Below are 16,498 nucleotides of genomic sequence, written 5' to 3'. Positions count from 1 at the left end.
ATACTAGCTTTATGTGTGTGCGATGGTGAACACTGAGCTGTATATCCTGAAATGCCTGTTGTTTTGACACTTTACATCTTGTTTTTTAATTATTATGTTAAAGTTGGGACCAGCTTTGGGCAGCCCCCTGCTACCTGCACCTCACTTATCTCCCATGTTTACCGACATTAGATATCTTGTGTCTAATTGGTAGTTGATGCTAATCTCTGCCCAATGGTGAGGAAAGGAAAAATGAAGGGGCTTCCTTAAAATGAGATGTTCCTTCTACCCTCCATGAGGTCTTTCTGTGGACTAGTAACATGCCAGTGTTAAGGCCTAAGAAGCAACTTAGAAAGTCACAGTTCATTTTTCAAAACAATTAAGGAGTTGGGCATGCACTCTTTTAGACAATTGTTTACTTTAAAATAATTAGGGAAATTGCCCCTTTTGTTGAGGTATGGTGAGTGCATGACTAACAGAGCAAGTGACTGAGGGGTGAATTGATGTCCACACTCTCTAAATAGGGCTGATGGGAAATTTACCAGTTTTTGGTGATGCCCTGCAACTTCCATACTGTAAATCAGGCCCTAAATAAGCAAGTTGAGTGAGTGCATGCTTGAATGATTGAATATTTATTTTTATTTATTTATTTATAAAGTTTTGTATAGCGTGAACAAGACACAGGCGGGTATCAGAGCGCTTCACAATTTGGATGGGTATGAAATAATAGTGGGAAAGAACCAATGTTACTTATAAATGGAAACACGAGCAGGTTCTAAGTGGGCATCAGAGTACATCACCGTACAGGGAGAAAAACATACATTACTTAAAAGTGCATACCAGGCGAGGCTGGGATTAACAGAGGAATACCAAACTAATCAACATTCCGAGGACAGTGAGTAAGGAGTGGAGCCGTGGACATTTAAGGCAGGAATACCGGTTGGAATGCATTAAATCAGAGAGTGAATTGAGTGTGTTGCATTAGTGAGAGGTTAGTGAACCACTAGCAGATTTTGCAGATTAAGCAGCAATTAACATATATTATCAGTTAAATGATATCCTTTGCATCTCTTGGAAGATTTGCAACTAAGTGAGAACACCAGAAACTGCAGCACGAGAAGTGAAGTGTCTTCATTGAATATTGGGATATGCAGTGAATCATGATTATTGCTTTTGAAATCCTCACTCTTATCATTATAGATTTGTGAACAACATACTGAACAAAATTGCCAATATTACAATAGACGGCCAATGGCTGCAGACTGTAGACTACATGGACGCCTCCAACTACACAATGGTCAACTCGGGGACGTAAGTAATCTTGGCTCCTTTCTAGGTACTTAGGAACCTATGGGAAGGTATATTGCGGGAGACTTAACTGTTAAGTTGTAGACTGACTGCATGTTTTTTTAGGTGTGACTTAGTAACGCAATTGTTTGCAACAACTATTGTTATCAATTCCCAAAAGATACATACAAAATGCTTTGGCTCCGCCCAGAGTCACAATCCTCTCACTTCATGCTATTGGTTGTTTGGTGTATCATTCTTCCTCCAATAGAATGCTTGCATTGTAATTTATTAGAGACTATTTTACACCTGAAAAGTACACTGGGTCACCGCACATAAAATTCTTTACCTCATAGAACCAATCGTGTTTGTTGTGCTTTTTTTTTTTTTTTTACAGCAGCAGGGTTTTAAAAAAATATATTTTGAGTCTGGACTCAAAATGCAAAACTCACCAACTGGTTTTCAGAATGCTTCTGAATTTGATTTCTTTTCCTCCAGAAAAAAAATTACAGTTTCTTTTCCGAATGGAACTAATTGCAGTCAACAGACAATGAGTTTTGGCTTTGGAAGCGCATATACCTTCGTGATAGATGACGTAAGTTGAGCTGCGTAAAGATGTACTAAGGTCTGATGCACATCTCAGTATATAAGGTTCAACACTGATGTAAATGTGAGTTCTCTTCTTTGAGGCCTCTACCCATGTTACTTTGCGAGAACGTATCAGAGAACAAGGTCAAATGCAGGAGTTTCAGTGGGACCAAAAAGTGTGGCGATGAAACTCTTAATCTTTACAAAAGAATATTCGTTTGGGGTTGTGGCCTGTGAAGCATGCTGCTATTTTAGCTCTTTGCGGATGGAGAGACCTTTGAGTGAGCAAACAGAACCCAACCGTCAGGTACTTGAACCCTCAGCCTTCAGATTCAAGTCATAGCTGTTAGCTCGTAAGCCCTCAGGTGCATAACAAACACAACTTTATAAGAGGGGTGCCTATGCATGCAACTAATGGAGTGGCTTAATACGGATGGAAAAGATTCAGTGCTTAATTTGAAAGGGTGCTTTCCGGTACCGGCATCAATCGTCAATAAAGGCACTTTTCATGAGCACCAGTTGAGAGGAATTGAGTGCTTTGCCCAGAATCACAGGATGTTGAGCCCACCCCGAGACACATCCTCACCCCCCCATCCCCCAACACACACACACTTTCATGGTTGGTTCTGTTTTAGGCGACACTAACAGGAAAAATGGGCTGGTGCAAGCTACCTCCGGACAAGAGCCCTGGTACTTATATATTTTTTTTTTACGAATTAACCACTGACACGATTCTAGTGTTTGATCAATTCGTGTTAACACAACCTTCACTTTAAAGTGGCCATCCAAGAACTAAAATGGACAGTTCACTATACTCAAGCCTGCATCATTAACATTGACCAACAATTATCATTCCAGAATGTTTCTTTCTTCAACTATTTCTGCTTGGGTTGTCAGATATATTGCAACATCATTCATCGGATGGTCCTTTTAAGACAACATAATTGAAATCAAAATACCATCAATGGTAAATGCATCAAATTAGTTCACAAAGTGTCTCAGCAACAGTCTGTATATGCCTCCATGAACAGGAAATACCTCTGATAGCAATTATGTCCATTAATATACCAGAGATTATTGATCATGAATTCCAGCGTAAATATGGTTGGTGTCACAGAATGTTGGAAATCATAATCATAGGAAAATGCTCACACTCAGCGAAATATAGTATAGTATACTGGTAGATGCATATCTTTCACCTGCAGGCCTGATTTAGCCTTTCATCCTTCTGAGGTTGAAAATGCGTAGTTCAATAGTAGCATTTGTTATAGGTGCTTTGGGATTGAATGTAAATGTACTACTGCTAAGTTTGGATACTATTACTCCAGTACTGGAAATAATGGAGGCGCAGTGAATATTAAAAAATAAATAAACCTCAGTGGAGGCACAAACAATATTAGTCTATATTATTAGACAACAGGGCCCCTGTTGTCTAATAGTGACCTTAACATATTCTGGAGAAGAGTTTACCCACATGAGTACCTCATTTACCATTTGAAAGGTCTATGTACAATGAGCCTAATTAGCCAGCACAGGCACGAAACCTATAAAATTATTGAATATGACAAATGAACTAAGGCCATAATTTACGTAAACAGGTGTAGATGAAAATTCGTAGTCTTACGCCTATTATTTTCATAAAGTAACACTTTGATATTGAACAATAATGCAGTGAAGAATGCATCTATAAATATCTAAGAAATTCAAGTAGGATACAGCACCAAAGCGTTGGGGGGGGGGGGGGGGGGATTCACAAAAGCATTTATGAGTGTGGGATGTAGTGCTATATAAAATAGTAATCATATCTTTGGGAATTTCCCCAAAACGTCCAAGTCCTATTACTCAAAGAGCAGAGTGGGAATATCCTTTTTCACAGTACTAATTGTAAATAAATATTCCTAAATATTCCCATTATATTCCCCTTTATGTGCTTTGGGACCAATTCACAAAGACATGTAAGAGTATGTAAAAGAGTACTGCTGGAGTGCCACTTTATGTGCTCCAAAAAGCCTATGCTAGGCTCGGCGGTATGCTCTAAAACCCCACCGGGGCAGTGGTGTAGCATGAGGGGGGTCCACTGGGGCGGTAGCCGTGGGTGCAAAATTCTTAGGGCCCGATTCACAGAACTAACTTAAGAAAAAAATCCTAAACTTGCTACTTTTGGTATTCACAGTAGGCATTTAGTAGTAGTAAAGTTAGGATTTTGTCTTAAGTTTGACTTAAGACAAACTTAAGACAGACTTAAGACAGACTTAAGACAAACTTAAGACAGACTTAAGACAGACTTAAGACAGACTTAAGTTAGGATTTTGTCTTAAGTCTGTCTTAAGTCTGTCTTAAGTTTGTCTTAAGTCAAACTTAAGACAAAATCCTAACTTTACTACTACTAAATGCCTTCTGTGAATACCAAAAGAAGTAAGTTTAGGATTTTGTCTTAAGTTAGTTCTGTGAATCGGCCCCATAGAGGGTGCAAAATGTTTAAAAAAAGTATTGCACCCCCTAACCCGTTGACCGTTAGCACTTCCTGAGCTAACAGTCCACCGATTAGAGGGTGCAATACTTTCTTCTAAAATGTTGCCCCATGCATTTGCAACCCACGCTACGCCGCTGCCCTAGGGACAAACATGTCCAACATTACGATGCATCTGCAAATTCGAGCTGATCTTAAAAAAATAACGATTTCAAGAGGTCAAAGCTGCTTTTGATTGGCTATGGATAAACTGCTGTATGTCTTTCAAAAGCTTTTTTACAAACTGTCACTTTTTGTTTCTTATCGGACAATGTATGTTTCATTTGTGCTGCACTTCTAGTCGCCCTGTTAACTATTTTACTTTTTCATACAGTGTTCGCCATCTGGCCTGAAGCTGAACTCCACAGAGGAGATTCAACCGAACTCCGTACATATGTCCCTTCTAATTCCCCAATACTTCCTTCTTACGGCTGGCGAAGTTGTCTACTCTGTCACAGGATTGGAGTTTTCATATTCCCAGGTAGGTGGTCTGTCGCCAGTCTTCAAAATGCAAGTTACGTTTAATTTCGTTCAATCACGTTGACGAGTTGCTAGAGGTAGCCGGCCGAAGCATCATGCGCACTGAAGCTTTCTCCAACTCCAGCAGCATTGCTGGGTTGGAGACAGCAGTCATAGGCTCCCAGTCTTCCTGGGCGCGCAAATTCTCTGTGCTCAGGCCAATCCTGATGCTGCTCTCATGAATGAGAGCAGCGTCAGGATTGGCTGCAGGGGATTCTGGGAGTCTGTGCTCGTGAGGAAGGGGCGATGTGGCAGGACGGAAAGGTAAGTTATTTTTAATTTTGTTATTTTTTTTTTGTTGTAGTCTCAGTCCCTCCTTTCCCTCTCATCCTTCCCCCCTGCCCCTCAATGCGGACACCAGCCGCTACTGGACCTTCCTGTGTACAGTTCTGCATCGCTAACAATCAACAATATTTTGAATTTTAGAATCTTGCATTTTGATGATGTCTGCTTCGTCCGCTCAGCTTCGCCTGTATGCACAGCGGCGGCTCCTCCCCTATTGCGGAGGAGCATCGCCTATCCACCAGCAGCTGCAAAAATCGAAACATACGATAATAAGAAACCAGATTAATTATCATTTTATTTTCTCTCCTGGGTGAGTCTTGGTGGTGGGGCCATCACGAGTAGAGTTACGGAGGGGGTGTGGTGGGCACTGTTGTCAGTGAGCATGTGGGTTTGGCCGGCCATCTCAGGACGGCCAAACCGACAAGCACACTGAAGCTGTCTCCAACCCGAGCTGCGTTGCCGGGTTGGAGACAGCAGGCACAGGCTCCCAGTCTTGAGGGCACTCAGGCTAATCCTGACACTGCTCTCATACAGCATGAGAGCAGCATCAGGATTAGCCACATGAGATTCTGGGAGCCTATGCTGGTGAGGAGCAGAATAGCAGTGATGCAGCGATACAGCAGGTAAGGTATTTTTTAACTTGTTTTTGTTGTCGTCATTCCTCCCCCATAAACTCCGCCCCGCCACTCAGCCTGGACACAAGCCGCTACTGCTTATGCAGTAAGCAGAGACCCATGCTTGTGGCTGAGGAGGTAGGTGGGATGGGGGGGTGTCCATGGCCTATGGATTCCCCCCTTCGAGACCCGCTGACAGGCCCGACGGCATCGTTACACAAGGCGGTTTACTCCCGAGAGGCAACCTCGGAGGCCTGACCGCAACAGGGGCAGTTGGCGAGGCTGAGGATCCTAAGCCGTCATGCTGGCTGAGCCAGGTGATGTGCATGGCATCCCATCTGTTCTTTTTTTGTCCCAGACATTTTTATTAGTTGTTCAGTACAACACACTTTACAACCACGAGAATATCACGAGATATCGTACAAGAAGTATCTGGCTAAGTCATCAATAGCTTTGTGTAAACAGTTCCTCCAACCCCCCCACCTACCGTACAGCTCAAGTAAAGTTGTAGATAGAGATTTTTACTCTGATTTGTTACAAAGATGTGGCAGTGCCAGAATCCTACTTCGTATCATGCATATATCTTAACATATCAATACTGCTCTCGATCATAGTTATAGTAACCCCATATGACCAGGTGCCTCTGTGTGTATATTATGTACATCAACCTCTCTTCAAGCATCCTCAATATGATGTTCCGATTCAGTCTCGTCCCTACGCAGGTCCATAGGCATCTGTCTCCATGCTACCAGATCATCCTCTAGTTGTTCATGGCACCCCATCTGGTTGCGGTGTCCCCCCTTTGCTACTACCCCAGTGCCTCCCATAGGCTATTGGCATTGGAGCACAGACCACCACGGGTGCTCCCACACGCCCACTGATCGCTAGCCTGCTCAACTACCGTGATTGAGATACTGTGCTTCACTTAGCTGGAGAATAGGGACCCTTACAACACCCTGGCTCAACAGTGTCTATTTATCCAGAACACACCATTGCAGTCCAGGAGCGAGAATTCATAGAAGCAAAACGCATCCTTTAAGCCAAGAATTTCAAACATGCGATGCTCTACTCAACCAAACTGAAGATAGAGCTGGATGGAAAGGTGTGAGTATTCACAGATGCCAACAAAGCTCCTAAATTTTTCCAAAAACTGCCAGCCACTCAGGAGTGCTCCCCTGCCCTAGAATGTCTTTCAACTTAGCTATGAGACCTGGACGAGGAGAAGAATCTGATGAGTGAACCACACGGATGCCGAACGACCCTCCGATTCCGCATTACCACTGGATACTCTAGACACGTTGCTGCTAAGCTGTCTTAGAGCCCGGTGGAGGGGCAGTCTATAGGCCTTTCCCAGAGAAGGCCCTGGGGGACCTTTGGAGCACATATGCAACTTATACTGTGACTGCGAGAAATGATCCCTCTACTTGTGCACATATACTTTCAATATGTCATGGGATGGGCGTGGAGCGACGCAGAATTATCACGACCCCCTCTTTGGTGTGTGCCAACGTTTTTCTTTGTTACAATCCTATGGAATAATGGTGAATTTGGGGGGGGGGGGATTTCACTGACAGTTGGGGAGATCAGTGGTGGGGGGCTGGGGAGGGTTGTACAAGTTATGTTATTGCTCAAGCTGCAGCAGTATGGTTCATTCATTATTCTGGACACAACGTGCGGTCCCCTAGCCTGACAGAATCCACTCCTTTGAACATCTTCCTGTCTAACTATGGGTAGGATGCTGACATTCCTCTCCTGGAACACCATGGGCCTAAATAGTCCCCAAAAGTGCAGGAGGGTGCTAGCCTACCTAGACAGACATAGCCATTAATGATAATGGGGTAACCCAGTAACCCTCAGAACCTGGGCATTTCAGCAAAACAAAAACAATGGTTCTGTTGGGAATTAAACTAGCCTTGGTTAAACATGTACTCAATACATATGATTGATATTTCAATAGTCATTCAAGTGAATATCACAATTACACTCACATAGGCCAAGGGAAGAGTTTCTGAAATTCAATTCGTTTTTACTCTGTTGTATAAATCAACAAAATTAATTAGCAAACATATTTACAGGACTGACCAACCAAAAAACATAAGACATGAAACAATTAGTGACTGGACATACTTAATAACATAGTGTTGACCACAATTTCACATATAACATATACCATATATATACAATGACGGACAAAGTTTTTCAAAGGGAGTCCAAATTCAACAGCATAAACCACAAAAGTATGTAATTCTCCTAATTCTAATTGTAGAATTGCATGGACCAGTTGAGTGAGCAACGTCGACGTTTCGACCCTATGAAGTAATGCCAACTTTTAAGCATCTAGAGCGGGTCTCCCACCCAACTCCATGCTCATCGTTCACGAGGATATGGGGGCAACATAGGTATTTTTCTTTCTATAGTACATACTCCAGAGGGGTAGGAGTACTGATCTGCACCATTGCACACTTCAGGCTGTATAACAAGATTGACGACCCAAATAGTAGATATGGCTTTTTGACAGGCTCCCTTTATAGTAAAAAGGTAATGATGACTAACACATATGCCCCCAGTGTAGATGACCCAATCTTTTTGACAGGGTACTTATTATAATTCGTACAGCAGGCACTGATCTTCTCATCTTGGGGTTGGTGGGGGGGGGTGCATTAATCTGGTGTTGAATGTGTACCTCGACAGATCTCAGAATAAAGGCTCACACAATGCTAGATCGGTATGGGTGATGCTCGACATCATGGATACAGCACTCCTGGTCGATAGATGCAAGCTTCGGGATGGTCCTGAGGGATAACTCTTTTTCCTCTTTCCCACATGGTACCCTCTTGCACATTGACTACTGGTTATTAGCCAGAGACTTTTAGGGGAATATGTACAAGGAAGTGGAGGAGAGAGACGTTAGCCTTCCTGGCTTAACGCCTCTCTGCTCCACTTCTGAAACGTAAGGCTGCACCATATTTACAAGAATGGGGTACAGCCTTGCATTTCCCCCTGCGATGGCGCTAAGTTTAGCAACTTAGTGCCAATTTAGTGCCAACGCCACCAGAGTCCAAGGGTGTCTGCGTGCAGGGCAAGATTGTTTATTTGTAGGAAGGTGTCCATTCCTGCACATAAACAATCCTAGAAATGCCATTCTGTCACATGAAAGTGACAAAATGGCATTTTAAAAAAGTTTGTTTATGTACAGGAAGGACACCTTCCTGTACATAAACTAACAATGGCATTTTGCTTTTCCCAAGTGTGCTGCACAAGGCAGCACACATTGAAAAAGCAAAAACGAGGAGAAATACTGCTATTCTACTCATTTCGCCATCTTAAGACCAGTTTTTCCCTGGTCTTAATTTTGGCGCTGCCTCCTATGTATGCCACCCTTGTACATAGGGGGCAGCGTCAAAATGAATGGGTGTTGCAGTGGAACGCCAATCTCAACACCCACTGCACGCCCCTTTCATAGCGTAAAAGGGGGCCTTATGTACAAGGCAGGGTTAAGCCACGTTAAGTACATAAGGCGCAGCCCCTGTCGCCATCACAATGTCACTATAGGTGACGTTGTGATTGGTGATAGGGGCTTGTGCATATGCCCCCTAGTGCCCTGGTTCTGCAACACTGAATATCTCCCCCGCAGGCTCTCTGACCAGTCGCTGGTTAGACTGTCACTCTCCATCCCAAACGCCAGACCCTCCTTGTTTCGCTGGAGGTTCCAGGTAGACTGCGTACTGAATCCAGTATTTAGAGATGAAATCCGGGATGTGATAACAGGCTTCCTATTTCAATGTAGGTTCAATGGCCCTTCACTCGCGGCTATGGGAGACTTTTAGGGTTCATATAAAGAGGATAATCATATCAAAACAAGTAGGCAGCCTCAAAAGTATCAGAACATACATGCAGTGCATTAAGCATGATACTCGAATGCTCAAAGTCGAAAACATAGTGGGTACATTCGTGGAATGTGACCTAAGGCTACGTACACCTCATGAGTCAAACACAACCATTGATATAAACTCATACATTGATGAAATAGCATTAGTCTGGCCAGAAACTTATCATAGGCATGAGCCTATTACCAATGAATAGATTAAGGCGGCTATAGGGGTATGGCAGAAGGCAAAGTTCCCAGGCGAGACGAATTGACTTCAGAATTCTACAAGGCTTACAAACATTTATTGCTCCATCAATTTCTCAGAAGATTTATACTGAGGCCCTACAGACTAGTGGGCTTTCCCCCATGATGCGCAAAGTCATAGTCACCATCCTTCTGAAACCGGGAAGGATCCCACTAACTTCACCTCATATAGGCCATTCTTGCTATTAAATCCTAACACAATCCTTGTGAAGGTTCTGGCGAATTATCTCTCTCTTCTTATGGAAGGGCTGGTTTACAGTTGGGTTTTGTCCCGCAGAGAACCACTGCAGTTAATCTGCGTAGAGTGTTTGCAGTGGTACATCAGAATAAACCTGACCTCGAAGCTGCAGCAGTCTTTCTAGATGCAGAGAAGGCTTTTGATTCCATGGAATGGCCTTTACTGATGGTTACACTGCGTAGATTCGGTATAGGAGAATAATTTATGGAAACCATCTCACTACTATATGCCAAACCTGAAGCCAGGGTATCAGTGAACGGGCATATATTCGATCCGTTCCTCAAAGGTAGGAGAACAAGGCAGGGCTGCCCTCTGTCACCCCTTTTCTCTATTATAGCCATGAACGCCCTGGTCAGGCATCTTCAAAAACACCACTCAAAGTGGGGGCTGGCCTTCAAAACGGGGAAATTACTCATGTCAATGTATGTAATCAATAGCCTACTTTTCGTCAGAAAACCCTCCCTTAACCTTGCCCCTCTGATCATAGAAGTGATCACATTTGGTGGATTCTCATCAATGAATGTAAATTTAATGAAAACCGAGTTGTTCCCACTCACTGACTTGACCACCCAAGAAGTGCTAGATTTTCCCATTTCGGGGCCAGAAGGCGCAGTTAAATACTTAGGTATGCACCTACACTGAGACGTTAAGACTATGATTTGCATGAATTTCGGTCCTGCGGTACACTGGCTCTCTCATTGGGAGAAATTATGGAAATGATTACCTCTATCTATCATGGATAGCAATCATAAAAATGATGGTCCTGCCCAATTCTTTAGATCTATTCACCAACATCCCGGTTCCCCTAAATAAAACCATTTAAGTATATCAAAAACCTACGGATTCATCTCATCTGGGCAAACAAGATGTCCAGGGTATGATAGGACATACTGACCTTTCCATATGACAGAGGGGGTTTTGAGATACCCGACCTAGAATGTTACTACCTGGTGGCTCAGGCACATTACACCCGATACTGGTACCACCTGGACAGGCGAATACCATATCTTGTCCAAGAATGAGAAGACACAGATGGAGTTCCGCTGGAGTCCTCCTACCAAGAGACAGCCGAACAGCTAGAGGAGAAGTGATGGCCGTGGCCTTGTGTGATATAGCATGGAATGCACTGACTGTCCATTTGGTATTTACTAGTCTGTAGTCACCAGCGATACCTATATCTAATCCTCCCTCTAATTACAGAATCCGGGGCAGTCCAGGTATTGGCTAATGCCAGGATTACAACTCTGGGGCATTTTTACTATGAGGGAAAGTACATTTCTCTTAAAAGGTTTCAGGCGGGCTGGGTCACCTCCCTATTAGATCTATTCACATAACACAGCCTGAGGGCAGCTGCACAGAAATTTATACCAAGTTTTCCAGACAAACCCTTGGGTAGGCAAGAAAAACAGGTGTATTCCCGACTATTGCGATTGATTTTACGCCATGAGTCATTTAGCTGCAGAGCCTCAAAAACCTTTTTTGTCTTTGGCTTCAGCTGTTTTTTATTCCTGTTCGAGGTGACTTTTCTTAAATCTTGGATATAGTCAAAAATCCCCACCCAGAACTCTCTGGCCAGGGACCCCAATAAGATGTTCGTGAAGTGTTAGTAAAGCAGACGGATCGTCTGAAATTGGACCGTAGTAATTGATGAAGTTCATAGTGCTTTCATTAAGCCTCGCCATGACCCATATCCATCATCCCTGGGGATCTCTCTTTACTTGAACAAATTCCCAGGCCCAATCCTTACTAAAATAAATGGCCACCCCTCTCATTGGCACCCCATCTGAGGCAAAAAAGGCTCTTGAAAATGCCCCCAGGAAAAAAAGCTTAGGTAAATTAGTTTTTAGGTGGGTTTCTTTTTAACAACAAATTTTATTGATTTTCCAAAGTGCCAAATGGGCGAAGCCCGACAAGCATCAAGCATGTGATATACATATTGTAAAATTGCAAGGCACCATATAACCCCCCCAAGAAGGTCTGCAGAACATCAGACCCAGGCGCCCCTCCCCCCTCCCCCTGCCCACGCACCATACACCTTATATACAACATCATACGTAATGTGAACCTGCTCTATTACCTTTGTACAATACCATTACCCTAAACCGGTGAGTTGCTCACAACCCGTCTATCTATGGGGTCTCGGGACACCGGAGGCCCCAAGAGAGACAAATCGATACCTCGGTATGTGGCCCAACGTGCCCAGATCTTCTTGTGCTTTTGCGGACAGCCGCATGCCTGAAATACTGCAACTTCGGCCGACAGACACCAATCCATTGCCTTTTTCCAGGTACCTATAATGGGTGGGGATGTTGCCTTCCAATGCTGCGCAATGTTGCGCTTAGCTAGTGTGAGACCTAGGAACAATAGATGTCTTTTATATCTGTTCCCCCCTATGTCCTCAGTGCTGTGTAAGAGAATCAGCCTAGGGTCTACAGGAATGTCCCATGCCAACACCTGCCCCAAACAGGACTGTATGCCCGACCAGAAGTGCTGTAGTGCGGCGTAACTCCACACAGTATGAAGAAACGACCCTTCCTTCGACTCACATGGAGGACTGAATAGCTCCCATATTACAGAGACGCAGGCATGTATAATATATCCTGTGGGGATACTTAAATTCAATCAGTCGTTAGCCACTGGTAGCTCTCTAGTGTGTAGCCCGGGCTACTAAATTAGAAGCTTTTGCTTGGTTAAAAGAATGTATGAATCCCAAAATTAAAATTTGTTGATGGTTCAATCATGCGTCATTGCAGAGAGTTATTACAAATATAATTACATTGGTGCCTGGGGCATTGCAGCTACAGCTGTCATGTAATAACCATAGTTAGGCATTCCAAATTCAAATCCAAGATCTTGCTTGGAGTGCTCACTACTGTAATCTTCTCTGATGTAGTCACTGTTACCACACTAATAATATTACTATCTCAGGATGATTTTCACTTCCTATAAGTAGCTCTTATCACAGAAAACGTTGGAGACCCCAGAATAAGACTATACCTATTATTGTGTATGATTTACTGCGCGCCGTGTGCATTGTAACAGTGGCTTTATTGTCAAAATGTCAACCTTGGTCTCGTTACAGGCACCTTCAAACATGAAGGCTGTACTTCAGGGAGGCTGGCAGCTTACGGTGGCCTTTGGAAATGTCATCGTTTTGATCGTAGCTGGAGCTTCGCGTCTCAGTGAGCAGGTAAGTGAACACCAGCATTGGTTTGCAGGAGCATATCTTCCCACTGATTTTCCAACAGAGCCCATATAGCACCTTAGAAGTAAACAGATATTTAAGACTGATAAATGCCTGGTCTCAGTGGCGTAGCAAGGTGGTGCGGGGGGGGCGGTCCGCCCCGAACGGCACTAGTTTTGGGGGCGACGGCCTCCCCCCCACTTTTACCTGTGGCCGTCCCAGGCCGGCAAACACAGGAATCACAGCACCCCCTCACCCGCTCTTACATGCGGCCGCCGCGGGGCAGCAAACACAGGGGCCCCCACGGGCAGCCAAAGGTCTAGCTACACTACTGCCTGGTCTAATGCAAGTAGAGCTTACCTAGAAAACAAACTGCTTGCGGCATTTCTGTGACCTTGCCACCTCCTCCTCCTCTAGTCAAATGCAGTATCTCACCAAAAAGCCAGCGGCAGCAGAAATGACATCACACATCTTTCTTTAACTCCATCAATGACATTAAAAAGTTGACCCATTCCCCCCTCCCCTAGCACACCCTCAAATCTCCTCCTGAGGTTCTGGTGGAAATACAAAGAGTAAAGAGACCTCTCAGAATTCTGTCCACTTTTAGTTTCTGCTATTGCCTCCCTAAGCACTGAGACTGCAAACAGTAAGAGCAGTGCCAGGGGTATATTAGGACAGGGGCTGGGTAGCTCCTGCTACTTGGTCCACCCATTATTGAAGTCCATGCCACACTAGATTAAAATGCATAACACAAACGAGTCTATCTGCTTGCAGAAGAAAGCCTTCAGATAACAGTGTCAGATAAGTAGGTTTGTCAATGACATGACATGTTGCTACAATCACGGTGTTGCTTTTCCTTCACTCACAATTTTTTTCAAATATGCCGGCCCTCCTCAGTTGGGGAGAAGTAAATAGCTGTTTGTGGCTTTAAGGCAGAGTTCTTCATAGTTGGGGGTGGGGCTGCCTTGGGGTGGGGAGGAGGCTGGATTGATCTTAGGGGTGAGGATGCCAGACTCTTCCCAAGGGTGCATTTATAAAGCTCTATGGGAACAGAGACACACTTCATGCTTCAAACAGTGGTGTGGTTTTAGTGAAAGGAAACAGAGTGGCAGTGAGCCACTCTGTGAAGGGCCATCAGTAACATCTTTAATCCCTCATGTCCAGGACAGGAACATGTATCAGATTTAGGGGGGCCCAAATATCCCTCAATAACTTTACCCCCATTTCTGATCAAGAATAGCGCTGTGAATACTTTTAAATCTTTAGGGAGTGCAGGCGGCCACTAGTTATTGCGACAATTACGTATTTTAATTGCATTTTTAACTGGGATAATTAATCCTAACTGCAATATTTGATTTGTTGAATATGTTCAAAGCTGCCAATTTTATAGAATAATTATGAGAACACATGTTTGTCATTCTTGGGGGGCGTTTTTTTTTAATGATGACGCGCAGCATTAAAAAGTTTGAAGACCATTGCAAGCCAATAAGTGGGAGACGGATTGAAGCCTGCGGATTTAACAATTCATGAAATGAGCTGAAATTGAGAAATTTCAGTACGTTGGACAGATTGATAAATGGGGTTCTTGATCCTGGCGACTGTAGCCTACTTTCAATTTCTGTGCACTTTGTGGATTGTCAATGCTGGCTTTCTGGTTCCTACTAACTCTGCTTTCTGTCCTTCACAGTGGGCAGAGTATGTGCTCTTTGCTGCTTTGCTCTTTGCTGTCTGCATCATCTTCTCCATCATGGCCTATTTCTACACCTACGTGGATCCCGCTGAGATCGAAGCTCAGTTTGACGACCCAGACAGGAAGAAGAAAGAAAAAGAATTGGAAGCAAATCCCTACGAAAATGGGGATGGACCATATTCACAAACCAAAATGTAAGCACTCATCTCCAGGTGGAAACATCACAGTGCCACCTGGAAAATATTGTAAATCATCATGGCCAATTTGGACAGGCCGACAGCACTAGAACGATATTGATACTATACACGTGTATGGATCAAGCCACAAGGTCTGGAAAGGAATTCTGTGCTGGCCACATTCCACATTATGGCTGTCACACCTCAAAAACATGATCTTGTACAGTCTAACAGCAGAGAAATATGACTCACCTTTGTGTAAATTTTAATTTACTACTCAGTATTGAACCTGAAGTGCATTGACAATATGTAATTAGGGAGTTTTTTCCTTTGTGATATATATTTTTATATTATCTTTAAGAAGTGCCAGATTAATGTTGTGTCCATGTCTATTGATGGGCATAGCAACCTTATGAAATTCGTTTTTAAGGATATGTGTTGAATTTTACATCTACCAAATGTATGCAAAATGTACTATATTCAATGAGTTTCTCTGTCATTTGACAGCAGCTACAATCGTACATGCGCTATTGAGTACTAAGTATGTATTGTTCAGTGGACTACACAAAAATTAACAGGATTCGGTCTCAAGGAGATAGAAGGGACCATGAAGATACGGGCGATGGAGAATAGAATGCTAAATAAATAATATATTCACTGAAGCCTTTTTTTGTTGGTGTGTTTTGAGTTTGTATCCTTATGGTGCTGTTTACGCCAAAGTGGCGCGTTTATACATAAATGGAGTCCAACTGCACAATGGCATTAAACTGACTCTGTGACCATGCCCCGGGTCACCGCACAAACTGCCGACACCCTGCACTGAGGATACACGAGATAACGAGCAGAAGCATTTGGTAAGATTGGCGGACACGCACTCCCGCACCCCGATACGCCACACCCACGAACTGCATCGCCACACTCTTGTGGGTTCATTAACCGGACGACGAACATTGATCCTACTAATGCCCTATCAAGACTCTGCCCCGCAGGCACGCGCTGCCACCCCCATACATCGATTGTTCACTCTCTAGTTTTATGAGAACCAGTTTGGACGTATTGGCCTCGCCGATAGGTCCCAGGTATTGGAACAGTTTCCCACCCCAGTTTCTGGTTCCACCGACCCGGTTAATTCTCACCCTTTACCCCCCAGGGAATGCCAGAGACAAGCTAGCCGCCATCCTTGGGCGGATGCCACCAACCTCCATATCTGACGGGTGCAGGGCCAGGACACAGCCAGAACTTATAGCACAGCCACTCCTCACCGCACCCAAGGACGCAGGTAGCACTCACCACATAC

The 16,498-nt window shown here is 43.9% G+C and overlaps 1 protein-coding gene across 2 annotated transcripts in view; it reads left to right on the top strand.

Annotated features, from left to right (window-relative positions):
• SLC15A1 (solute carrier family 15 member 1) overlaps positions 1-15,863 on the top strand; it is a 118,254-nt gene extending 102,391 nt beyond the window's left edge. For both annotated transcript variants that reach the window (XM_085622114.1, XM_085622115.1), the window contains exons 18-22: positions 1,180-1,290; positions 1,765-1,861; positions 4,698-4,844; positions 13,234-13,341; positions 15,023-15,863. In XM_085622114.1, coding sequence (XP_085478240.1) covers positions 1,180-1,290; positions 1,765-1,861; positions 4,698-4,844; positions 13,234-13,341; positions 15,023-15,223 — 664 coding nt within the window. In that variant the 3' untranslated portion in view covers positions 15,224-15,863. The remainder of the gene's footprint in view (positions 1-1,179; positions 1,291-1,764; positions 1,862-4,697; positions 4,845-13,233; positions 13,342-15,022) is intronic.
• The last annotated feature ends 635 nt before the right edge of the window (positions 15,864-16,498 follow it).

The sequence above is a fragment of the Triturus cristatus genome, chromosome 8, assembly GCF_964204655.1.
Source record: "Triturus cristatus chromosome 8, aTriCri1.1, whole genome shotgun sequence".
In the NCBI taxonomy this organism is placed as follows: domain Eukaryota; kingdom Metazoa; phylum Chordata; class Amphibia; order Caudata; family Salamandridae; genus Triturus; species Triturus cristatus.
The sequence above is the reverse complement of the archived record's forward strand: the minus strand, read 5'-3'. Positions and strand labels throughout refer to the sequence as shown.